The following is a 26,749-nucleotide window of genomic DNA, read 5'->3' as shown; positions in this document are numbered from 1 at the left end:
TCCCATAACTTACCTTGCGTTAAGGTCTCCACAGATAATGACTGAGTCTCCAAATTCGTTCTCTATTTCATCTAAAAAGGCCCAATCCTCTTTTGTTGTGCAGGTTCCTGGGTGAACATAGGCATTGATGAGCTCGATGCTTTTGTGAATTCCGTCAGGTTTTTCAAGATGCACACCTACTAGTTCACATGAGTTGCTACACCATTTCTCTAGATTTATGGTGGAAACTTTGTTTTTTTAGGTTTTTGTTCAGTATGATTGCTACTCCTCTTCCTTTATTCCTTTGAAAGACTGTGAAGTTCTCAGAATGTATTGGTCTGTCTACACTTGTCCTGGTCTCTTGGAGACATAAAATGTCAAAATCATATGCCAGTTTCTCAATTGTTGAGATTCTCATTCTCGCGCTGGAACAATTCCAAGACATAAAATGTCAAAATCGTATGCCGGTTTCTCAATTGTTGAGATTCTCATTCTCGCGCTGGAACAATTCCAACTGCCGATTCTTAAGAATTTCTTTGACAGCCGCTCTGCTTTTGTCATTCTGCTACCTAAGCACAATCTTTTCCCACCTCTTTTGCCACACCTGTTTTGGGGTTTGGGGATCTGAATTTGTCTCGTGCTATGCAGCTGATCCCCGAGGTGCACGCGAGACAGGGTTTTGTTAGTATCCATAGAAGGGTGTTCTATGTGGTGAGGGAAAATATTCGGTCGCCCTGACAGAGCCTCTTATCAGGGAAGGGCAATGGATGTCCATCTGTGTGGAGTCTGTCAGCCTGGTGTCGCCCTAAGGCCAGACTGCATACAGTTAGTGACTGTTTAGCCAAACAGCCATTCATCACATTGGTACTGTATGAAAGCCGTGGGATTGTGGATTTTAGTCAGGTTGTCTCCTCTTAGCTGGTGGAAGGGTGCATCTGGGTATTGTTGCGTAGCAGATTATATTTTGATTGTATTTTGCTGAAAACTACAGGTCCTTCTGTAATGTTCCCCGAGCGACCGGAGCGAGCGAGGGGAGTTTTGAGCCCTCTCAATAATTTACTAATAATTCAAAAATTAAACAATAACGCTATGACAAATTATTAATCAAATACACAGAAAAATCACTTATCTTTGTTCTGGAGCTTGTAGGCTGTCTGTTACACTGACCATATGATTTTAACACCTGGTGGACTTTTACACTAACTCACTGGATGATTTTAACATCCAGTTTTCAAATACACAATTTCAGCTACACAATTTCAAATTCTACCCACACAGCCCTCACTTGTCTGCTAAACATTGCATAAGCACAACGTTCTTCTTCGCGTGGTTTCGCCCGGTGCTATACCAGTTTTAGGCCCTCTCTGTAATTCACTAATAATTCAATAATTAAACAATAACGTGATGACAAATTACCAGTCAATTACACAGAAAAATCACTTTGTCCACAGCAAAGATAAGTGATTTTTCCGTGCATTTGACAATAATTACCAATTCAAAAATTAAAATGGGAGAAAACCCCCAAAACCTCAACCATCTATTCAACACAGCCATTTCACCCACTCTAGGAAGACATTGTCGGGAATGGCCACAGGGCAAAACTGATGCGGAAGTGAAGCTACTCATAGAAGAAAACAGTAAAGAAGACGACATCATCATATACACAGATGGCTCAGTCACCAAAGACCAATCCGGTTGGGGATTCACTGCGAAACAAAATGGAAAAACAATTAGGGAAGAGAATGCTGCCTACAAAGTCACAACCTCCAGCCTAACGATGGAAGTTGAAGCTGTGACACATGCCCTTCAGTGGCTATCATCCATCCATATGCCCGGAAACCAACATGCCATGATTCTAACCGACTCAATGAACCTCATACAGAAAATTGAAAATGGAATGGGAAGCCCAGAGTGGCATAAGGTAATGCGCAACTTTCAGATTAAAAAGCCTACATAGTCATACTGCCCGGGACATGCAGGTGTTAAGGGAAATGAGCGAGCTGACAGACTTGCTGGTAACGCAACAACAACGAGCGGCCTACATCTAGGAAAATCGGAAATCCTCAGAAAAGTCAAAGAATATCAAAAAGAACAGGTACAAGGCCATCACACCATCGATCGCCTCAAAGAAATAAAGGCAGAGAGAGGGAGCGACCGTAAATCTAACATGAAAGGTAGAGCACGATGCTTTGCAAATCAAACAAATATCGGCATCATTTCCAAACCAACATTGCGCAAATTTCTTCAAAACGGAACAGTCTCTGTGGGCTTTTCTAAATACAATAGACTGAGCAACACACTAGACGCCACGTTCTTGGCATCAGAGGTCTTTTTCCCATCCCTTTTGCGGCCAATCAGTGGCAGCCTCTGTGCGTGTGTGTATGTGTGTGTTGGTATTGGGGGGGGGGGGGGGGGGGGGTGTCTGTGTGTTTGAGTGCGTTTGTGCATGCGCGAGGGTGTAAGTGTACACAAGTGTCAGGAGAGTTCTGTGCACGTGCGTATGTGTGTGTGTGTGGTGGTGGTGGTGGGGGGGGGGGGGGGGGGGGGGGGGGTAGGTGAGGTATGTGTGTGTATGCATGCCTACACTGTGTTACACTGTGGGAGCAACGGAATATTGGAACGTGCGGGTGTGCATATATATATATATATATATATATATATATATATATATATATATATATATATATATATATATATATAGCTTTGTATATATGTGTTGGGGGTGGGGGATATGGGCGTATGTGTGTGTGCTTGTACAAGTAAATGTTCATCTGTGTGTGTGTGTGTGTGTGTGTGTGTGTGTTCCGTGGAAGCTGCGATACGTAGCTTAGGAATGAGTGTGTGGAGGAGGGGGGTAGAGGAGGTGCAGGGTAATGTGTGTGTGTTGGGGCCCATGTACGTTTATGTGTATTTGACTGTGCTTTCATATCTGTGAAACTCCATGTTTGGTGCACATCTGTTATGCATATGTGGGTGTATGTGTGAATGTGTGTCTCCATGTTTTACATTTGTTTGCTTATTTATTATCATTGTTGTCTTTTTTTTAATTATTTATTAATTATTATTATTATTACTTTTTTTTTTTTTAGTAGTAGTAGTTCTTTTTTTATGCATTTATCTTTTTTTTCCTCAATGCCTGACTAAGCGCGTTGGGTTACGCTGCTGGTCAGACATCTGCTTGGCAGATGTGGTGTAGCGTATATGGATTTGTCCGAACGCAGTGACGCCTCCTTGAGCTACTGAAACAGAAACGGAAACTGTTTCGCTTGTCAGTTTAACGACTTCTCTTTTACGAAGTCCTTTAATTAATTTCCTGTAATTGTATTTAGATTTTTTTTTTCTTCAAATTTCACCCTCATTTGCCCAGTCCCCCCCCCCCCCAACCCCCAACCCTACATTCATTCTCATCTCCCACCCCTTCTAACCGATAATACTAAAATGTATTCATAAATACTTACAAAATGTTCTCAATCACCGATATGTGTGACGGGACATAAACAAAAATTCCTCCTCCTTCATGACCACTCGTTCTCTCTTCCCTTGTTCCCCCACTCTCCCTCTCTCATTTGTCATACATAAAAAGTGAGCTGAGAGGCATGGGGTGGTATTGGAATAGAAGGAAACTGAGAGTGCTTATAGATAGGTTTTAAAGAGATGAGGTTTTAGTGAAGAGCCAAAGGCAGAGATGTAATCAGGTGAATGGATGTGATGAGGAAGCTTGTTCCAGATTTGAGCAGCAAAGAGGAAAGAACGTTCACCATAGGTTCTTGTATTGACACGATTAATTTTCAGAAGCTATCAGTCAGAGGAGGAGTGAAGAGTTCTTGAGGGAGTGTAAGCAATGATCAGGTCAGAATGATAGGTAGATCCAGCGGAGTGGAAAGCAGAGAAGCAGCGACACGCAACTTTGTATTAAATTCTTGCCACAAAGGGGAGCCAGTGTAGAGTACGGAGGTGGGGGGACATATGATAAGTACACAAGACTCTGAGAGTCAGACGGGTAGCATTGTTTTGAAGTTCTTGAATTCGCTGAAGAATATTATGTGGACAACCTGAGAGAAGATAATTACAGTTGCATGCTTCGTGTGTAGAATGCCTGCAAACGGACGCAAGCAGGCTAATAGGCACACATTACTTGTAAAAGTCTTTAAACACACATACACGCTCACGCGCGTACGCTCCCCCCCCCCCCTCCCGACCTCCCCCTCTCTCTCTCTCTGTGGATTTTAAGAAAGCATTTGACTCAGTTCGAAATGATAAACAGTTAGAATGTATAAAAAAAATCAGTGAAATAAAATGAAAGTTTTTATGTTCACTTCGGGCTATGTATGATACTTTAATGTCATGTGTAAGGATAAACTATCAGCTATCAGATTATTTAACCTGTCCTGTTGGTGTTTGTCAAGGAGATGTATTAAGCTCTAACTTATTTTCTCTTCTTTTTTTTTTTAAACCAGTTAGCAGATCATGAATCAAGAAATGGAAAGCATAGTATTCAAATGCTTCCTGGAATTACGGAATTGTTTATATTACTTTTTTGCTGATGATGTTGTTTTGCTGTCATCCACTCCTTCAGGTCTGGAAACACAGTTAAACTGTCTAAAGGCTTGCCGTGAAAGCATGAAACTGAGTGTAAATAAAAGTAAAAAAAAAAATTATGGTTTTTCGCAAAGGCGGGTTCTTCGGTAAAAGAGAACAATGGTTTTATGAAGGCGTACCACTCGAAGTTGTGAACGAATATTATCTTGGTTTTAGTTTCACCACCAAAATCAGTATTAAACGATGCACTAATCATTTGGTAACGAAAGGCAAGAAAGCGCTATTAAGCCTAAACAGACCCTTTCGAAAATAGAAAAATATGTCGCCCAGTACCTTCTTTAAGATTTGTGATACGAAAATAAATCCAATATTACTTTACCCTTCTGAAATACCGGGAATGCAACGATTGGATCATATCGAAAAGGTTCATATTATGGCATGCAAAAGATTTTTAGGGGTTCCTGTGCGCACACCTAACAAGATGGTGTATGGCGAACTGGGACGTTATCCATTGTAGCGAACTCGTACATAAACTGCCTTAGGTACTGGTTTAAACTTCTGGAAATGGATTAGCAACGGTTGCCACGAAAAGCTTACGACATGTTATGGTATTTAGATGAAATGGGAAATAACTGCTGGGTTACACAAATAAGAGAAATTTTATGTCAAACTGGTTTCGGTATTGTGTGGCTACAACAAGGGGTTGGGGATGTTAAATTGTTCCTTGATATATTCAAACAACGTCTGGTCGACATTTTATTCAGGACTGGTCCGGAGCTATTCGAGGTAAAGAGACATATTCACATTATCGATCATTTAAGGTTCTCTTTGAGAGAGAAAAATACATAATGAATGCTGGTATTTACTGCTTTAGAGTTGCTCTCTCTCAGATCAGACCTGGTGTACTTCCTCTCAGTAATAATATTTATTGTTATAGCAATTCGAACCAGAAAAGATGCTGCCCCTTTTGTTTTTCAAAAACCGGAAATGAATTGCATTTTCTGTTTCAATGCCCAGTGTATGCAGATTTCAGAAAAAAAAATTCTAAAAGATTCAAAGCAGGTTCCCATTTGCTTATTGCTCAAAGCAGACTATGACCCACATGGGCGTAATCTGTCTCAATATATATTTCATGGTATCAAGAAAAGATCTCATATGGGCAATGGTGATTACTGAACAGATGTTTTCTACATTAATTTCATACCTGATATATGTTTGTGACGTTGGTGAATGTGTAAGATTAAAATGACACTGTAAACATGATGTTAAAATACTAAGAAATGTCAAATGTACATTATTAACACGTTTATTATTATTATTATTATTATTATCATTATATTATCAACGTGTGTTGTGTGTGTGGGGGGGGGGGGGGGGGGGGGGGGGGGGAAGGGGGGGGCTCGTGTGTTTTTATTTGTAGTGATGGGCCCGTGCACTTTTGTTAGTGTGTGTGCGTGTGTGTGTGTATGATCATTAAATAAGTTTGTCAACCCTTGAATTTTTGCTGGCTGAACGCCAGTCAGTGATAACCAAAACATCACCTTCGACTTTTTATCAGCTTATCTGATTCTGTTGAAATTTGCCAGCACTTGAGATCTTCTTATAACAATATTGATATGTTTATCCAGATTGTACCCATCCGATACCCCCCCTGCCCCCCTCCCCCCGACCGCACCAGACCCTGCCCCCCAACACCTCCCCTCCCCTTTCCGTGTGTTTGTATAATGGCCTGAGGCCAATGTACAATAAACCAGTTGTCTTGTCTTCTCTCTCTCTCTCTCTCTCTCTCTCTCACACACACACACACACACACACACGCACACACGCACACACGCACACACACACACAGCAACAACGAAAAGAAAAACAAAGCAGCCTGACAGCAGAGTAAAAGTAAAAACAACAATAGTATACATAACAATATCGTGATCAAGATGAACCATAGCAGACCTAACCGATGATAACGTTAACAACAACAGCTTTTTCAACGAGAGTCTGAAAGCTTCACTCCACCTCCTTAGTCTCCCTCCTCAAACTCCTGTCCCCTCCACCCCCTCCCACACACACCTACCCGCTGCCCCCTCATGTCTCACCCCTAATTAATGACCAGATGAAAAAACCCTCCCACACACACCTACCCGCTGCCCCCTCATGCCTCACCCCTAATTAATGACCAGATGAAAAAACCCTCCCACACACACCTACCCGCTGCCCCCTCATGTCTCACCCCTAATTAATGACCAGATGAAAAAACCCTCCCACACACACCTACCCGCTGCCCCCTCATGCCCCACCCCTAATTAATGACCAGATGAAAAAACCCTCCCACACACACCTACCCGCTGCCCCCTCATGTCTCACCCCTAATTAATGACTAGATGAAAACAACAACAGGTTGCAAGCACAGAAACCCACGTGACAAAGGCATCGGCCAGTAATTAACCACTTGAAACAGATGCCAGCCTATCCATAGCCACGGAACAAAACCGCCATCCATCTAACGAGCACGCGACAAGGACGCGGCCCAATCAATGAGCAGCGTATGGACTGGAAAGGAGAAAAAAGATAACAATAAGACGGCGGTGACGCCTTCCTTTGAACGGGTCACGAACCATTTGCTGTCCTCCCCAGCACGTAGAAATCTTGCCGGTAGCCCCAGGTCGCTCTCAAAGAAATCACAAGATATCCTCAACAGTCCGTCCCGACCAAAGCCACAAACCTGAGGATTGATGGAGTGTGGCATCTGTCAGCCGCTACTTTTCCCTGGCTCTTGTCATCAGGAGCTGCAGCTCAGGTTATCTGCAAAGTGACGTGTTTTTCTCTTGTGCTTGAAAGAGATAGGGTAGAACATGTTATTTTCTCTCGTAATCTGAAACTTAGTCATTAATAGTTATATTTATTTGTGTACTAAAATCTACACGTTTGCTGTCTTGGCAGGTATGTTTCTTATGAAACAAAAATATGCGCTGCGCTTTGAATGGAGATCATTGTCAGTTAATGTGCAGGGCAGACAAGTGGGTCATATCAGGCTGAGCACGTGACTCTCCACTGGACAGGAATCAGTGGTACTCGAGCTGCTGTCTTGGGTTTTGGTCACTTTTTCATGTTTCAGTTTCAGTTTTTTCCCTTTTTCACATTCTTCTTTTCAAAGCATGAATGGCAGGAAAAAAATTTTTCATTTGTATTTATCTAATTCATTAATATATCTATCATGGTCTATTTCCGTTTCTAATTTGTCTTTGATGTCAGTTTTTGGTGATAGCTGTTGATAACAAGACCGAGATAAACAGGTCAAAGCCTGCCACATTTAGCATATCTTCGGTGGGGTTTTTTTACTTAAGTTCTAAGCATTTAAATTGACCATTCATCTGTTTGATGACGTTTTCTCCGCACATGAAGATCACCGGGGACATGTTCTTCCATGGCGGCATGAACTGTGATGACTGTGGAGACTAGTCTTATATCAGTTGGCTCTTGAGCAGGAACGGCAGGTATGGAGTGGACTTGTAGAAGGCCACAAGGCAGCTTCCGTTCTTCTTAAGTCCTCCACGGCTTCCCTTATCTGCCCACGCTTTATCTCACACTCAAAGCACTACACGGTTTCTTGCAATTCAGTGAAAGCGGTGCAGGGAAACGACTATGCTTTCTCGCAATCTCACGCTTGTTCGTGAAGTGGGAGAAAGCGTTGGGGCGCTCACGCGTTGGATTTCGAGAAGACGGGAGCTAACATCCCTCTTGGATTCTTCAGGGTTGGTCACTACCTGGTCCCAGTCACGGTGATCGATGCTGGCCAGTGTGTCTCAAATCAACAAACGACCATACACTTGAACTGCCTACCTGCAGAACTGAGACTGCAACTCTCAGTACCGTTGTTTCACCTCTTCTTCAGCACTGAAGGACTTTTCTCTCTGCCTGCACTGCGTGAGTTCAAAGTCCCAGTGATTCCACTTAAAATGCAGGCTCGCGGTTGGACAGGTTTTTTTTTTTGCCTGACCACTCCAGCTCTTGCTTCTCTGACAGGCTGTCATGAGTCGGGGGAACTTATTTCTGGCTGCAAGACATGGGAAAGGGGTCTGCTCTGTTAATATCGTTTACACTGAGCAGCAGAGTCCCTGTATCACTATTTTATTCTGACGCGCACACACTACATCTCAAACAACGGTTATAACCCGATCGTCCATGCCTCTCTCTCTCACTGTTTTTTTATTTTTATTTTTATTTAACTGTCCTATTATAAATTATATATAGAGAGAGACCTATACTTTACTCATCTGAGCTTGTGTATATTATTCCTGGTACCATACGTCAACCCCCCCCCCTCCCCCCGCCACTGATTGATCGTGAGCGCGGCGGATTTCTCCATTTCAAATGATGAATGCCGCATTTTGTTACAAAATAACTTAAGTATATGTTTATGCGCGCGCTCCCACGCTCACTCCATCTCATTCTTTCTCGCACAGGCAAAACTGAAAATTCCAGATATCAGCGGCCAGATGTCCCGTGACCTGACCGGTAGGGTTACTTTCATTGTCAGTGTTACTTCAGACTGGCAAATAATCGGCATGAAGCGTATGTAGACTGGATTGGTCCGCCTCTGCACATGTGCCTGACAGCGCGAATTTCAAATTCGAAGCAGGCCAACGCTGATTTATTTTCTGAAACTCGCTAAGCTTAGAAATTTTGTAGTCGTTTTTGTTTGTTTGTTTGTTTGTTTGTTTGTTTTTTATTTAATTTAGTTGTTAAGGCAACGTAAAAAGTTTTCATATGCAGACTTATAGCTGTGTCTGTAGCCTGCCGGTGTGTTTATTTCTGTGTTGAAAAACCGAAGTGGAGCTGTCTTTTTCCCATCAGAACCCGAAAAGGAAAAGCTGAAGACACGCCTCTTTTTACATAAGTTTTTTTGCGGGTCTTTAAAGTGAAGATCAGTGAGTGCAAACCAACCCCACTCTTCAGGCCAAACATCCTCCAAGAGTAGCAAAGCGGACCAAGGCGGATTGGAGACGTCAAGGTTGTGTGAGTTACATGGGAGTGTCAATGTGCTGGTCTGTGTGAGTTACATGGGAGTGTCCATGTGCTGGTCTGTGTGAGTTACATGGGAGTGTCCATGTGCTGGTCTGTGTGAGTTACATGGGAGTGTCCATGTGCTGGTCTGTGTGAGTTACATGGGAGTGTCCATGTGCTGGTCTGTGTGAGTTACATGGGAGTGTCCATGTGCTGGTCTGGCTGACCAGACGAACGAGCTGTGACTGCCCCGCCCAGTTATATGTGTACGCTGGGCACTCGCAAACTTATCGGGACAGGGTCATTTAGTGTTTGACAGATTATCGTCATCTCCCGAGCGTAATGCATTCCATGGTTAAAGGGAAAGTTAGTCCACAATGTTGTATAAAGGACTTCATCGTGTACGCGCCACAACTCCGCGACTTTCAGAATTATCGCCCGTTCACACTGCACTAATTCATTGATGTATTCAGAAGCTCGAAGCCGAGAGCTTTAGATCTTTCCAGACTTTATGTAAATCTCTCAAGTTCTCTCTCTCTCTCTCTCTTATTGTGTACACCGAAGAAAGTATCATTGTTAAACAACGATTCTGCAACTTAGTTTTTAAAGCTGTTTGATTCACAGATTCAACCAGTGGTACAACACGGAGCTGAAATCCATGGGGTCTCGATTCTGCTGCTGCATATTGTGAAAAAACCCCACCTGTACGCTTTAAAGAAATTGCTCGGACTGTCATTGGAAACACCTAATGATTTAGTGCATGGCGAAACAGCCATATATCCTATATTTTTTACTTCCATTGTTAAATGTATTCAGTATTGGCTGAAAATAACTCAGATGGAAGATCACAGATTACCCCATACAACCTACAGAATTCTATTAGATTTAGATAATAGAGGCAAGAGGAATTGGGTGTGAGAATGAAACTGCGAGTATGGTTTTGGTTTTGTGTGGTTTAAACAAGGTATCCGAAATATCAGCGAATTTATTCATGTATTTCGTAGAAGATTAATTGATTGGAAAATTGGAATTCCCATATTCAGAATAGCGACATATTTGATTTGTATCGAATGTTTTGTCATGTACCTTATAATATGCCAGTTTATGTGTCAATGAGACTTGATAGACATCTGAAATATACTTTGACAAGGTTTAGATTGGGTGTTACTGAAATATTTACCCATTGTTATCGGTATCGAAAATCATGTGTCCAAAATTTGATTTGCTCAATGTGTCAACAATCTAAAGGACACACACACTCTCTCTCCCACACACATACACACACGCACACACACTGCCTCTCTCTCTCACACACACACACGCGCACACGCACAAATCGTAGCCCCCATGAGCGTGTATATGTGAAATTTTTAACAAGTGCTATCAAAGTGGGGTTTGCTGTGTGATTTTTAACAAGTGCTATCAAAGTGGGGTTTGTTGTGTGATTTTTAACAAGTGCTATCAAAGTGGGGTTTGCTGTGTATTAAGGACTTGCTGATAAAGGGACTTGCTCAAAGTGCATGGTGCACACGGGATTTGTCGCGTCAAACAAAAATGGCACCCAGTATATTCAAGGATATATTGTGTCACTGGGCGAGAGAGGGCGGTTGTGGTTTAAGAACACCTGTCCATGCATGAATCGAACCGAACCTCGCTGTGCCGTGGGGTGTTCTACCCACTATGGCAACCAGTCTACTAACGATGTCCACAAACAGTGCAGAGTGATTTCCAAGACCACACAAGTTCCTTAACCGCACACGCACACACACACACATGCAAGAACCACAGCAGAACATGGTTGGGGTTTTGTCCAGTTCTGTAATCGCTCAGACAGGACACAGGGAATAGTTCCATCGTCTTTCTGTCTCTCTGTGTCTGTCTGCTTGTCTCTTCCACCCACCTCCCCACACACTGTCTCTCAGACCACCAAGCACATCACCAGGTCGGGCGCCGGATGCTTCAAGCAGCCAATGTGTGTGATGTTTGGTTGGTTCTGTCCACAGCGTGCTTCCTGTCCGCTGATGTGTATCAGCCCATTTCTCACTGGGCACTGCTGCCAGAGCAGAGAGGGGGAGGGGGAGAGTAAACAAGAGAGAGAGAGAAAACTTAAGAACGAGAGTAAATGAATCAATGAAGAGAGACAAAGAAAGAGAGAGAAAGGGCGAGAGAGAGAGTGAGGAAATAGAGACACAGAGAGAGGGGGGATAAGAGAAAAGAAGAGAGAGAGAGAGCAAGAGAGAGCAGTGGAATGGAGAAGAGAAGAGGTGGAGGTGAAAGTGTTAAGATGAAGACAGTCAGTGGCTGTGTGTAAGGCTCGGGAATGCCAGGAGAAAAACGCGGCGAGGGAAGGAGGGGTGAGGAGTCGGTTTGAAGCTGAAAAAGGCACATGAAGGGGTATGGAAAGGGGGAGGGGGGGGGGAGTCGTGCAGGTAGAGGTGGAGGGCGGAAAGCAGGGTGGAGGTGGGGGAGGTGTAGGGGTGGGGGGAGGGGGATGATCAGACAGGCAGCAGACCTGCAGACTGGATAGAACCCCCAGCCAGGTGCGCGCTGCTCCACGCATGTAACATGCTCCCGTGCTCAAAATGCTCCCAGGCGTGACTTTGTACCCAGGGTGAATTGTAAGCAAGCAAGCAAGCAAGCAAGCGCGCGTGTGTGTGTGTGTGTGTGTGCGCGCGCGCGCACGCGCGTCGCAAATATTTGTTTCGCCCAGTATCTCTTTCTTCCTCATCTCTCTCTTTCCTCTCTCTGTCTCTTCTCATTACCCTTTATCCCTGTGCGTGTGCGTGTGTCTGCGCGCGCGCGTGTGTGTGTGATTATGTGTGCGTGAGAGATAGAAAGGTGAAGTGGAGAAGGGGCCGGGGTGACGTGAATGTGGAGGAGAAACAGAAGAAAGAAAGAAAAAAAGAAAACGGGTAGACAGGGATGATAAATCTCGGGGAAAGAACGGACAGCAGGTAAATAATCATTGTCATTGTGGAGGATACATTCCTTCACGGTTGGGATGATTTTGCTGGAAAGTGCGGAACAGGGTGTTTACATATCCCAGAGGGAAAGTTTGAAGGTGCAGCTTGGAAAAATCACCTGTCTGTACCAGGGGGCCAGAGCTGAACAGGTAGACACTGCACACGGCACACCCCATCACAGGCAGAGAACGGCTCGCAAGGTGCCAACTCGGGGGATGCGCTGCTCTGTACACAACCAGTATCACGACTGTAAGAATCAGCGCCGAGAGGCCGCTGAACGTGAGTGTGTAAGTGTGGGTGAAAAGGGTGCCAGAGGGCATGAAGAAGGGGGTGGAGACAGGTCTAGCTGTGAGTGGTGTTTCGTCGCCATTACCTGTGGAGTGGGTGGTGGTCACTGGGCAGTGTGTGTAACGGTGTGTAACACCCACCCTCCCCACCAGCAGGAGACAGCCCGTCAGTGGTGTGCAGTGGAGGTACCACCAGAAAGGGCAGTGTGGCCAGCTTTCCTCCCATATTTCTCTGTGTTTCTAGCTGCTGGTGGCAGCCTGTGTGTCTGACTGCAGCATCCAGGGGAGAGGCGGTGTGCGTGTTGTGCTGTTGGAATGGAGGTGAAGGGAATTCAATTTGGAGGACTTTGCCAAAGCGGACAGCCTGGCACCAGCCTCCATGCTGCCTGGGAATGCCGCTTGCTTTTCCTGCCTTGCTCCGTCATCGAATCAAACAGATCTAACAGAAATATTCCAGAATAAGCCAAATTGGAAATGACATCGGGATGAACGGAAACTAAAAAAAAAGAAAAGAAAAGAAAAAGAAAACCGAAACAAAAAATAAAAATAAAAACACTTCCACGAAAAACACATATTTCAAAACGGGAAAATATTAATGCGGGATTTGTTGCTTTTTGGAGTGGTGTGTGTGTGTGTGTGTGTGTGTGTTGTGTGTTGTTGTTGTTGTTGTTGTTGTTTTAGATAAAAGCAATTATTCTATTTTCATGTCATTAGTTTATTCTTAAGAAAAAAATATTCAGTAACTGTCGATTATAAACTTCTTAAGCTCTAAAGGATCTAAAAACTAATTTGAAACCACAAGGACAAACACAGTCATATGAGTATATTGACTGGATGTGTGTTGGCATTGTGTCACCCTCGAACAGTAAAACAGAGGGACGGAGGGTAAAGAAGCATTGAAGGGTAAAGGATTGAAGGGTAAAGAAGGAAAAAATACCGAAGAGAAAGAAATAAAGGAGGAGACAAGGGAACAAAGGAGACAAAGAAAGGGAAAAAGAATGTGACCAGAAAAGGGAGGAGGATGAGGGTGGCGCTATCCATGGACTGCAGAAATAGCTGACGATAGGAAAGAAAGAGAGGCCTCTGCTTGATGCTCAGTCTCGACCAGATGAATCGAGAAGAAAGCAGCCAGCACTGTACTTCATGCAACAACTGATTAGGCAGCTAGCATGTATATAGAAAAGCATCTTTTTTAGTAATGTATTTGGAAATATTGTCAACAAAAACAGAGACGGGAACGTCCCAGTATGTCAGAATGTCAGATAGACTGTCAGTATGAGCCATGACGAAGTCTACATCAAATAACCTGACCTGCCCTTCATTTCAGTGATCATAAGAAGCGGTCCATGGGAAGGGGGTGGTGTGCTGGGAAACGAATAAAAGAAGCAAACGAAAGCTTTCGTGGACCAGGTAGCGGAACAGAGGGACAGACTGTAAACAGAGCACAAGTAGCTGGGAAACATTTCCTTTTCAGACGTAAAAACACGGCTTAAAAGCTGACTGTTTCTCCACAGTCGTCTCCATGTATTATGTAAACACCGCGGACAGACGGAATGTATTTGAATCGATTCACTGAGAGTCATCTGGTGACATTTTTAAAAGGAAGAGAGATAGAGGAGACGACAGAGACAGAGGCAGAGTGAGAGAGACTCTGGGCATTGAAAAGACATGGAGGAGCGAAGCACGATGTAGAGCACACATTTCTGGACAGGCACATACAGTGAATTATCCTGGGCCCTTTTTGAGAAAGATAGGGATGCCAACACACTGATGCACTTAACGATAATTTGGTTTGGTTAGCATGGCACGTAAAGAAGAGAATGGCGAGCAAACCAAGATAATAATAAACTAAAAACAAGCACACACAAACTGAAAATGTATTTGCCAGGATCTTAACCTACCAGCAAGCATGAACAATGGCTCGGAATAAAATCAGAGTAAAAGCTATTTTCATTTCTTATCGGCATACCGCATGATGAGGTGGTTTATATATTGTGTAAAGCGACGTGTGCAAAGTTCAGTTAATCATGAAATTTCGACATGTCAATCATTAATGTCTGTTGTACCAAGAAAAGCAAGTAAGACTTGTTTTCGTCACATAACGTTCGTCATGCGCTAGATTACGTTATTGAGAATAGCTGCCAAAGTAGCAATAGCCTAGCTATCTAGGGAGATAAAAACTGGTTGTCTGTGTTCCGTCTGCACGTGACCATGACTGTGCTTCAGGTTGTGCAGGAGATGTGCACACACCAAGCAGCGTTAGCCACTGTCCACACAGCGACATCAGGCCTTCCCACTGCTCTTTGAATGGAAAACGAATCAATCGTCATCCAGGACAGGGACGAATGGCAATCATAACGCCCCATTGTGGGTTCCAGGCTTGGACATGAAGCATTTGTATCGGCCGGAAGATGGGAACAATGTCCGAACCTGAAGTTTTGAGAAAAGTCAAGGAGTGAAGTCAGTGACTGATACCATTCTTCTTTCTTCGTGCGTTTGAACAGATTGTGCTGGGCGTGTTGACAAAATGTCTACAATGCCACATCGTCTGTGCTGACGTCTTTTTTGCGGATTCAAGATTTCCTGTGTGCCGTGTTTTTGAAGTGGATACTTAAAAAAAAAGTTTTTCGTTGTGACTGTGTTGATGTTGTTTTCACTGAATCTCTCTCTCTCTCTCTCTCTCTCTCTCACACACACACACACGTCAGTCCGACTCACTTGAAGTGTTCTTGCTAAAACAAAAGCTCCTTGCACAGTTGATCTCTGACAACTGATGTATTCCATGCTTCCCTTTTCTTTTGTGGCCACTCCTATCGTCCTGCAGTGAGCAAAGTTCTCTTGTATAATTTATCAATGCACGGCTGTAATTTTTCGCAAATGGCTGAAGATTTCGTGCACAGACAGAAATCTTCTACAACAAATGAAGCAGTCTTCTTTCAACGCCCAAACTGCACTTAGACAACAGTTTCCTGTGCGGTATGCCATGGCTGGAATGTGTTTCTGTCGTCCCGATTCCAAAGGAAAGTAGGCAACTGTCTGGAGTCTGGAGCGGTTGACACAAATGGATGTTTGTATACAGAGCGAGATCCTTTTTTCTGCACGGACTGACTGTGGCTGCAGTGGTGAAGCTTGCCGGGTCACCGTGACCCTGTGACTGACACTGTGCCTCACACCCCACTGCCCCTGAGACACCACTTCAACCCGGCACGACTTCACGCACACAATGGAGTCAAAAAGCGAAGTTATGACGGTTAGTTATGCACATATATATACACACGCATATAAACCCACGCACGCATGCTCGCATACTTGCACACACACACACACACCCCATTATCATACTGATTCAAAGAGGGCAGGCAGAGACAAAGAGAGAGAGAGAGAGAGAGCAATTCTTCATGCATACACGTGTGTGTGTGTTTGTGTGTGTAATAATAATGATAATAAATCGTATTTATATGGCGCAAACTCCCCATTTGATGGGCTCAACGCGCCTCACACGAGATAATACATATACAATAGTGCATACCACACACAAGCACATGAGGACATAGAAGTGGAAAAAACATTTATATAAACCAATACAATACTACAAATTGCAAATATGAATAATCGCAGGAAAAAGGCACAAAACACACTCCACCCCCCTCGCCCTCCCCGCCCTCACACACACACACACAGAGCAAACACAGACCCACAACACACACACACACACACACACACACACACACACACACACACACAGAGCAAACACAGACCCACAACACACACACACACACACACACACACAGCAAACACAGACCCACAACACACACACACACACAGCAAACACAGACCCACAACACACGCACCACAGGAATACACCAATGCACCAATGGTGTACGGGCGTGTGTGCAACTAAGTCTGTGTGTGTGTGTGTGTGTGTGTGTGTGTGTGTGTGTTGTGTGTGTGTGTGTGTGTGTGTGTGTGTTAATCCGGGACTCGTGACGCTGAAGACAATTACATTCCCGAATGATCCTCTCTCTCTGTCAGACTATGTCTCTGTGTCTCTGTGTCTCTCTCTGTCAGACTATGTCTCTCTCTGTCAGGCTATGTCTCTGTGTCTCTCTCTGTCAGACTATGTCTCTGTGTCTCTCTCTGTCAGACTATGTCTCTGTGTCTCTCTCTGTCAGACTATATCTCTGCGTCTCCGTGTCTCTCTCTGTCAGACTATGTCTCTGTGTCTCTCTCTGTCAGACTATGTCTCTGTGTCTCTCTCTGTCAGACTATGTCTCTGTGTCTCTGTGTCTCTCTCTGTCAGACTATGTCTCTGTGTCTCTCTCTGTCAGACTATGTCCCTGCGTCTCTGTGTCTCTCTGTCAGGCTATGTCTCTGTGTCTCTCTCTGTCAGACTATATCTCTGCGTCTCCGTGTCTCTCTCTGTCAGACTATGTCTCTGTGTCTCTCTCTGTCAGACTATGTCTCTGTGTCTCTCTCTGTCAGACTATGTCTCTGTGTCTCTTTTTGTTTCTCTCATTCTGTGCGTGCGCGTGTCCGCGCGCGCGCGCGCATTTGTGTTGCTTGCTCTCAGAGTCTGCATATTTCTTTTTGTATGTCTCCGTCTCGATATGTAACTGTGTCTGCCATTCTGTCTGTATCCTTCTCTTATTGTCGTTCTGTTGTCTGTCTGTATTGCAGACCGGAATGTTGGTTTTGTCAATGTACTTATTTACGTCCTTAACCCCCCACGTGCCTTGTGGCACCAGGACCGCCACCAGACATATCCACTGCTGTCTTGCACTTTTTAAAGCTGGATTCCCCCTGATATTCACTGTCTGTTATTATTGTTGTTTTTTTCTATACGGTTCTGCGCCATGTCTCCCTTGTCTTCTGCATACTTGCTTGTGGTGTCCAGCGAAGGATCAGTGTTTTATCCGGCACAGATCTGTGTTGCCGTGGAATCATCCCTGCACCATGTCGCCAACCCACTGATGTGCCTCTCTTCTCCTCCTCCTTCGTCTTCTCCATCGTCTTCTCCATCGTCGTCGTCTTCTGCTTCTCTTCTTCTTTTGTCAGTCTCCTCCCTTATCTCCGCTTTTTCTTGTCGATTTTTTCTCTTTTTATCCTGCTCCGTCTTATCTTGGCCTCTTTCTTCTCTTTCTTCTTGGTCTTTTTGTTTTGTTGTTGTTTCAGTTCTTCTTCTTCCAGTGATCCTTGTGATTTGAATGTGGACTCCGGAACTGTAACGAAATAAACACGAAAAGAGCAAGTTCGTTTACATTGAATTATACATTTATCTCTTAATTAACTTATACATTCATAATTCTGTTGTATGCCAGTTTATACAGTAGTTTTAGCACACACACACACACACACACACACACAAACACACGCGCGCGCGCACACGCGCACACACGCACGCGCGTGCGCGCGCGCGCATGCACACACACACACACGCGGCGCGCGCGCGCACACACCCCTGTACACACATGTAATGTCCGGTATTCTCATGCGCGGGTTTAGGCATATAAATTCGTGCGTGCGTACCAGACACACAAACGGCTTGATTTTACGGGAAATGTTTTTATTTTCTTGGGCTCTCAGTTGGGCTGCCATCGACCAGTTACCAAAAACCCCGGATGTTCACTCCATTACCAATTCAGATTACCTCTAACCTTACATCCCCCCTTTTATTCAAGCGTTTTCAAACAATATAAACAAAATGGAGCAAGGTCTTTCAAACCAGATTTTTTTTTCATAAAGACGCACTTTCTTTCAAACAAGAAAACTCCCCTCCCCCAAAAAAACAAAACAAAAAAAAACAACACAAAAAACACACACAAAAAAACAAACAAAAACAAACAAACAAAAAAACCAACAACAAAAAACCACCATGACTGACGCATTTTATCTTTGTTGATTATCAATCTTTCTTCTAAAGAAAGAAAAAACTAACTAAAGAGAACCACACTTCAGAATGGTTTATCATTTAACCTTCAGTTCATAATAATACTATAAAGGTCAAGGTTCTCATGCAGTTTGGAAACGCGACCACTTGTGATCGAGTTCTCAGGTATTGGCAGTGGTGGGTTAGACTGTCCTACTGCCTCAGTTTGCTGCTCACGATTGGCAGCAGCATGCTCTAAAGCAAAGTCCAAATGCACGTTAGTCTCTCCTGCACTCGGAAGAGTCGATGAAGCGGCCGGATTGACCTTGGATCCAGCCGCACATGTGCGACGATGATTCAGGTGTCACCGGTTCCTTCATCGACTTCCTCCTGGGGTCTGGACCAAATAGGACCCGTCACTGATGGCTTTCTCCACAGTGCCCTGGGACTCTTTTGGCTCCTTCACCCAGACTTTCGCACCGGTGTAACAGGCCAGATCTTATCCCTGGCTGGTTCTACCCTGGGTAAGAACCAGCCTAGGCTACTTCTTACCCCGGGTAAGAACCAGCCTAGGCCATTTCTTATCCCCCCTGGCTGGAATATACCCCCTGTGTACACTTCGCTCACCCAACCAGTCTGTATCACATTTACACATAAAACACATGGTGATAATGATGATGGTGATGATTATGATGATGATTATAACAACAACAACAACAATAATGATACTACTACTACTACTACTACTTATAATAATAATAATAAAGGGAATGTATATAACTTCTTCCAACGCTCAAGCCACTTTGCAGTTAATGCAAAAAAGTGATGTGATTATGTTCGTCAAAAACATGATGTGATGATGTTCGTCTTTCGGATTCGAAGATGACCATGGCTTCAAGAGTCAGATGGAAGATCTGTGGCTGTGGGTCCAGAGGTGACTGGTGAGGCCAATCCGGGCCCTGAAGTCTCGCCCACATGTGGGACACAAGTGAGTGGGTGCTGTTGTGGCAGTGGATGCTGCTCGGGGCTTGCGCACAACACGCTTTCGTTGCACCTCGGTGATGCGCCTGGCTTCAGCTGCACGGGCTTTTGTGGTGATTATGCTGTGCCAAGCTGGACGGTCCAGAGCAAGTGTCTCCCACATGTTGATGTTGACGCCCAGGACTTTGAGGGGCGCTTTGAGGCAGTCTTGGTAGCGTTTCTTCTGTCCTCCAACTGAGCGCTTGCCCTGATACAGCAGATGATTACTTCAAATTTGGCACAAAAATAGGAAAAATTCAGTTCTTTCCAGTCATCTTCTTTAAAGCAATACTGCACCTCTGGGATGGGCACAGAAAAATTTAAAAAAGAAGCCAAATTATATGCAAACTGAATTTACTGTTATATTTATTTATCTATTTATTTTATTCTCTAAACTTGGCACTTTGATCTGATATTCTGACACAACAACAAGAGCAGTCATTTTTATCATTTTTTGTTCAAACAGGAACTTCTTCTGCTAAGCATGGAAGTTATATTTATTTTGCAAGTCTTTGGTGCACATAGAAAAAAGGGGAAATTAATCTGTAATTAATGGTATGGGGGTTAATTTGCTTTAAACTGATCTTTCTCATCTTAAACATTACATTTTGAAATTATACTCAATACATAAAAAGCTTGTGTGTTCTACTCTCAGTGTACAGGGCTTTCACTATGTTCATTCGCCCAAATGGTCTTTTTCGGAAAATACTAAAATCAATACTACGAGTAGACTTTATAGATCTATTGGCTGAGCCCTGAAGGTCATGGGCAAAAATCAATTGCGCACACATATTTATACATATTCAAAGCGCCTGCTCGCAACATCGAAGGGCGACATTTTGTTTCAAGTAATTGACCTGCCCGTTCAATCCAATATTCAATCAACAATACACGATAACATGTGATGGAAAGTTGGAGAAGGAGACCGTTAAATATTTATTCAGAGACAGATTCGTGAACGCCTCATCACTTACTGGATTATGCCCCAAACTGACATAAAAACATCAACAAAATCAGTCGGAATTCAGTTAAAAATAATAATAAACCATGAGAGTTAATACCCTTGATGAAAAGTAAAAATGTCCAGTCTTGACTTTTCTCAGAATGAAGTCCCTATCACTTCATATGACGTTTAGAAGTACACGTACTTGGCTCTACATGTTACTAGTTTAACAAAATACTCAATTTTCATATCAACTTTAAAACTATAAAATTAGATGGCAAAATGGGGCGTCATTTACCCTGAGACTGATGTCAGTCATGCTTGTAGCAGACGATGCTTATTACACACTGTGTTCGACAACACATGAAGGCGGTAGAGAAGGGGGGAAAAAAACAAAAAACAAGAACAACGGCATAGACAGCAACCACTGATGAAGTCAGTCAGCCATCCACCCTCAAAACTAACCATTCTGACAACTCCCCACTGGCTCAGTTTCTGCATCAGCGGCAGACTACCCCGGGCCTGCACTACGAAAACGACACACAGCTGTCCTGAACAACAGATCCAGTCAGTTTGATATCATCTTTATAATCAAGATCAGAACATGTGTGGGTTGAATCAATATTATTCATGTCATGCAATTTAATATAGATCTGAATACCATGACATGTCTTGTGAATTTGAACTTTGATATTGAATTTCTTCAAACTCTCTCTCTCTCTCTCTCTCTCTCTCACACACACACACACACACACACACACACACACACACACATGAGAGAGAGAGAGATAACAAGAAAAAATCTTTATACATGAGGATACATAAATATTATTAAATGAAAGAGTTGTCTGTTGTGCTCACATGTGTGTGTCTATGTGTGTGTCTGTGTGTGCGTGTGCGTGTGTGTGTGTGTGTGTGTGAGGTTCTGTAACAAAGTAGACTCAAATGTTGAATGTATTTACTGAATTAGATGTGTATGAGAAAGAGACAGACAGATTACAAAATAAGATTCTTTGTTCATGAGGATAATAGATATATATGATAAATGAAAGTGTTGTGTTCATATAATATATATATATATATATATATATATATATATATATATATATATATATATATATATATATATATATACATATATTATTATTATTATTATTATATCATGTATTTGTGTAGACATGTTTTGAACACAGAATAGATTCAGATGTGGAATGTATTTACTGAATTAGAGGTGCATGACACACACACAGAGGGGGAGAGAGAGAAAGAGAGAGAGAGAGAGAGAGAGAGAGAGAGATTACAAGAAAAAAATCTTTATACATGAGGATACATAGATATTTATTAAATGAAAGAGTTGTTTGTTGTGTTCATATGTGTGTATCTCTGTGTGTCTATGTGTGTGTGAGGTTCTGTAACAATAATATAGTATGACTGATAGCAGTTTACACAACTGATTTCAGACTGCTGAGAAACAGACCCTGGCCTGACTGATCCATTCCGGGGGGTTGAACCATGCATCTTGTGTATTGAATGTAACTGAACTTTATTTCTTATATGAAGTTGAATCCTTTTTCACTTAAACAAAAAGCAAATTTGAGTTTGAACAATCATTTGAAACACATAGGCATGCACATTGTTAATATCTATATTTATTTTTTCACACTGTATTACACTTTTTCTCAACAATTATAAGCTTATAATTATGTAATTAACAGTTTTTGTTTTTCATACATAGTAAAAAGCTCACTGTTCAGTTACATCTTATGTATTTATATAAATACATGTATAAAATGTAACTGACCTATATTTATCATTTGAATTTTTATTTTCATGTGTGTGTGTATGTGTGTGTGTGTGAGTGTGTTGGGTCTTACTGAATCAGGGTTATCACAAAAATATGTAATATGATGAAAATGTGTTGTGAATGTAATTTTTTCCAATACTAATTGTAATCATAGAGCACACAGGCACATTGTTGATACCCATATTGAGTTTTTTCACATTATATAAATTGTTTTCTCTATGATTAAGCTTATAATTCATTACACAATAGTTTAACAAAAAGTTCAGTTACATCTTATATATTTATACATGTATAAAATGTAACTTAACTTTATTACGTATCTTGTGTGTGTGTGTGTCTGTATGTTGGTCACACTTCGGTGCATTTCCTCTTTTATTTAAACAAAAGCAAGTGTGAGATACAAATGATTTTTTTCCCTTTGTGACTATAATTTTGAAAAAAAAAGTGAAAAAAAAGAACAATGTGAAATCCAACACAGCTTTGTGTGGTCTATATTTTTTATGTTGGGAGATGCACATGACTTTTGTTTTGCAATTGATTTTTTGTGTGTTTTGATTCAGTTGTTGTAGTAAGTGCCTGTCTCAAGTGAGTCTTGAAGGCCTTGCCTCTCTTCTTGTTTTTTATTTTATTAACTGCAAACTGACCACTGCTGACCGCTGACCACCACTAACGTTAACCATTGGTGACCACTGCTGGTCAGTGACAACCACTACCCAGTGACCACCACTCACCACTACTGACCACTACAGTCCACTGCCAACTACTGACCACAGCTGCCCACCACTGACCACTGACTACTGCTAACCATTGACCGCTACTGGCCACCATATACTGACCACTAACCATTATTGACCACTGACCACCGATGACATCCATTGACCACTGATGACCACTGACAAACGCTGACCACCACTGACCACTGCTGAGCAACACTGACCACAACTGACAGCTAACCACCATTGACCACCACTGACTACTAGCACTACTGATCACTTACAACCGCTAACCACTGACCGACCAGAACCAACCACTGACCACTATATACTAACCACTTATGACTATTGACCTCTTACCACTACTGACCACTGCTGACCGTTTCTGACCACTAACCAGTTCTGACCACTGACCACTTCTGACAACTGACCACCGCTGCCCAGCACTGACCACTGCTGACCACCACTGACCACGGCAGATCATTGACCACTACATACTACTGACCACCAGTGAGCATGACTGACCACTACTGACCGCCACGGATCACCACTGTCCACCACTGACTGGTGACCATCGCCGACCACTATAAACCATTGACTACCACTGAGCACCGCTGACCACTACTGACTGCTGACCATTGACTATTGCTGACCACTGCTGACAAGCACCCAAAAGTGTATGTATGATTAAACAAATATATGTTTAGGGGAATATAGACTTGGGGGGTATACAAACCTGGGGAACATAGACCTGGAGTAACATAGACCTGGGTGAACATAGACGTACCAAAAACGTTTTTGGGGAAAAATAGACTGGGAGAACAAAGACCTGGGGGAACAAAGACCCAGAAAACGTAAATTTAAGGGAACATAGACCCGTGGGAACATAGACGTGGGGGAATATAGTCATGTAAGAACTTGTAGCTGGTTGAAGGAAAATTCTGGGGAACATAGACCTAGAGGAACATAAAGCTGACCCCCCAAGTCATCTGCAAAACGGCGCGCGCGTGCGCGCGTGTGTGTGTGTGTGAATCAGAATCAGATGTCACAAAAATCGTGAATGAAATGTTTATAGACACAACAATAAAGGGGAGAGAGAGAGAGAGAGAATGTGTGTGTTCTTTGTCTCTGTTGTTGCTCTTTGATTTTTTTTTAGTGGAGATACCTTTCTTCAGTACATTCTTTTTCTTTCTTGTTTCTGTTCTCAGCTTCTTCTTTCTTCCATGTTCATTATCTTAAAAATATCGTTTAAAGTTTTATTCATCCATTCACTCCAGTTGCTTATGGAGGACTGCTATCAAATGATACTTTTTCGCCCAAAAGAAGACATTCAAATACCCAACACCATAACTTAATAAGAAAGCGCAAATATGTTTCAAATAACAATTAGCATTTGAATGTGCAAATTTGAAAAACGTACTTATAGCTAACAAATTTCATCTGCTTCCTATGAACAAAAAACAAACAAACAAAAATGAAAACCGACTTCGGAGACACATATTTTTCATGCACACGCTTGTTTCGGAAGTCATTATACTTTGTGCAATCCATTATAAGATAGAACTCGTCCCCAATCACAGCCATATTACAAACCTTGCAAACTCTCGTGGTGTGCCACTACGTCTCCCTCTTTCTATTTCCAACTCAAGATTACTAATCATAATTCATCAAAAGCAATCACTGTACATCAGAGCGACTGAACGTCTCTAGGAACGAACTTCATGTTCAAAGATAATATCAATTAAAACAGGTGTTCCATATCGAAAATTTTAATTGCAAATAAGACAACAGTTTTATCCAAGCAACAAGTTCATTGATAACATTCCAGTTTAGAATAAAATCCCATTGGTAATAACTATTGTATGAAATATATTCCTCGCAGTTACACAAACCCTTCATTCTAATGTTGTTAATCTTTGCACTCTTCAAATATCAATGTATTTCAGAGAAAAAGAGAGGGGGTAAGAAATGGCCTAGGGGATATAAACTGGCCTAGGCCAAACATTACCCCGGGTAAGATGTAGCCCAGGCCAGTTCTTACGGGGGTAAACTCTGGCCAGGGTAAGATCTGGCCTGTTACACCGGTTCACAAGGCTGGTAATGAAGCTGCCTTGTTGCGTTTGTCGAAACTTCTCTTCTGGGCTGCTTTCAGGGCTGCTTCTGATGACATCATCTGCAAATGCACCCAGTCTGGAATGAGCAGAGCTGGAACACCTGGAACTCTAGTTCTCATCCGTCTTCCCATGCTCATTTGAGAAGGACTAAATCCAGTTTGGACTGGAGTGGCTCTGCTGAAGGAGAGCCAAGTAAGGGTCTTCTGCTCTGGACAGAAAGTTTTTGACTGTCTCTACTGTGTGCTCTGCATCACCATTACCTTCTGGGTGATGAGGGCTGCTGGTGGTACGAGTGAATCCGTAGTTCTTTGCAAACAGTCCAAAGGCCCCAGATGAAAACTGGTCCATTATCAAAATGGACCTGTTCTGGGATGCCGTGCCTGGAGAATATGCTTTTACAGTGCATGATAACTGTTTCTGAGGAGGTGGAATGTCTGAGGTATGCCAACTCAATGTATTCTGAAAAATGATCCACCAGCAACAGATATTGGTGGCCCTGCCTGTTGAATAGATCCATGTCTACCCGATGCCATGGGAAATCTGGAACACTGCTGGACTCCAAAGGCTCGGGTCTATAACGCCGTTCTACCTTCTCACAGGTACCGCTGTTTTCCTCCATTCTCTGGATTTGTTGTGACATGACCGGCCACCACACTGTTGAAACTGCTAGCGCCCGACGTTTCACTATTCCCTGGTGCCCATCGTGTGTTCTCTCCAGGACATCTTTTCTCAAATCCGCTGGTAAGACTAACCTGGTGTCAAACAAGCCTTCTTGCACAGTAATGTCATATCGTATCTGTCATATGGAAGTAAATCCAGATGTATTTGGACTTCTTCTTCTTCTTCTTATTATTATTATGAGCATTTATGCCTAATCTTGAAAATAAGCCCCAGGCGTTTACAAATAGAGCACATATGTAAATATCAAAAGGAAAAATTTAACACAAGATACCAAGCATCATTAGAAATTATTCATCCCCCCCCCCCACACACACTCACAATACACACAAGCACACGCGCACGCACACACACAAGTCATATCACACAATCGTAAATAGTACACAATCAAAAATACTACCAACAAATTCTAAAACTATCAAAACTCACTCACTCACAAATAGTCATTTTCGGTCATACTGGAAAGGGATGAGCTGTTGAGAATTAATCAGGAAGGGAAAAGGTGGGTCTTCAGACTGGATTTGAAAGATTGCAGCGAAGATGAGTGACGGAGAGGCTGGGGAAGTTGATTCCAAAAAAAGGGGGCGAGGTATGAAAAACTGCGTTGACCATACGTTTTGGTTCGAGCAGGGGGGATCCTAAGCATACGTGTGTTAGAAGAAGAGCGGAGATGGCGTTAGGATATGTAAGGATGAATGAGATCAGAAAGACACTGTGGACTAGAAGCCTCAATGGAACAAAGAGAGACGACTTTGCAGATAATTCTTTGTTGTACTGGGAGCCAGTGTAAAGCATGAAGGAGAGGAGAGACGTGATCAAATTTAGAGGAACGAAAGACGAAG

General features: G+C 42.9%; 1 protein-coding gene across 5 annotated transcripts in view; it reads left to right on the top strand.

The window, feature by feature from the left end:
* LOC143289820 (carboxyl-terminal PDZ ligand of neuronal nitric oxide synthase protein-like) overlaps nt 1–26,749 on the top strand; it is a 418,763-nt gene that overhangs the window by 29,289 nt on the left and 362,725 nt on the right. The window contains exons 1-2 of one of the 5 annotated variants that reach the window (XM_076598991.1): nt 12,750–12,955; nt 15,594–16,019. The exons of 1 other annotated variant lie outside the window; for it this stretch is intronic. In XM_076598991.1, coding sequence (XP_076455106.1) covers nt 15,993–16,019 — 27 coding nt within the window. In that variant the 5' untranslated portion in view covers nt 12,750–12,955; nt 15,594–15,992. Of the gene's footprint in view, nt 1–12,749; nt 13,392–14,995; nt 16,020–26,749 lie in introns of those variants that run through there. 3 more of the 5 variants (XM_076598989.1, XM_076598988.1, XM_076598987.1) reach the window with 3 other exon arrangements.

Source organism: Babylonia areolata, chromosome 14 (genome assembly GCF_041734735.1).
Source record: "Babylonia areolata isolate BAREFJ2019XMU chromosome 14, ASM4173473v1, whole genome shotgun sequence".
Taxonomy (NCBI): Eukaryota; Metazoa; Mollusca; class Gastropoda; order Neogastropoda; family Buccinidae; genus Babylonia; species Babylonia areolata.
This window is presented reverse-complemented; position numbering and strand designations above follow the sequence as displayed.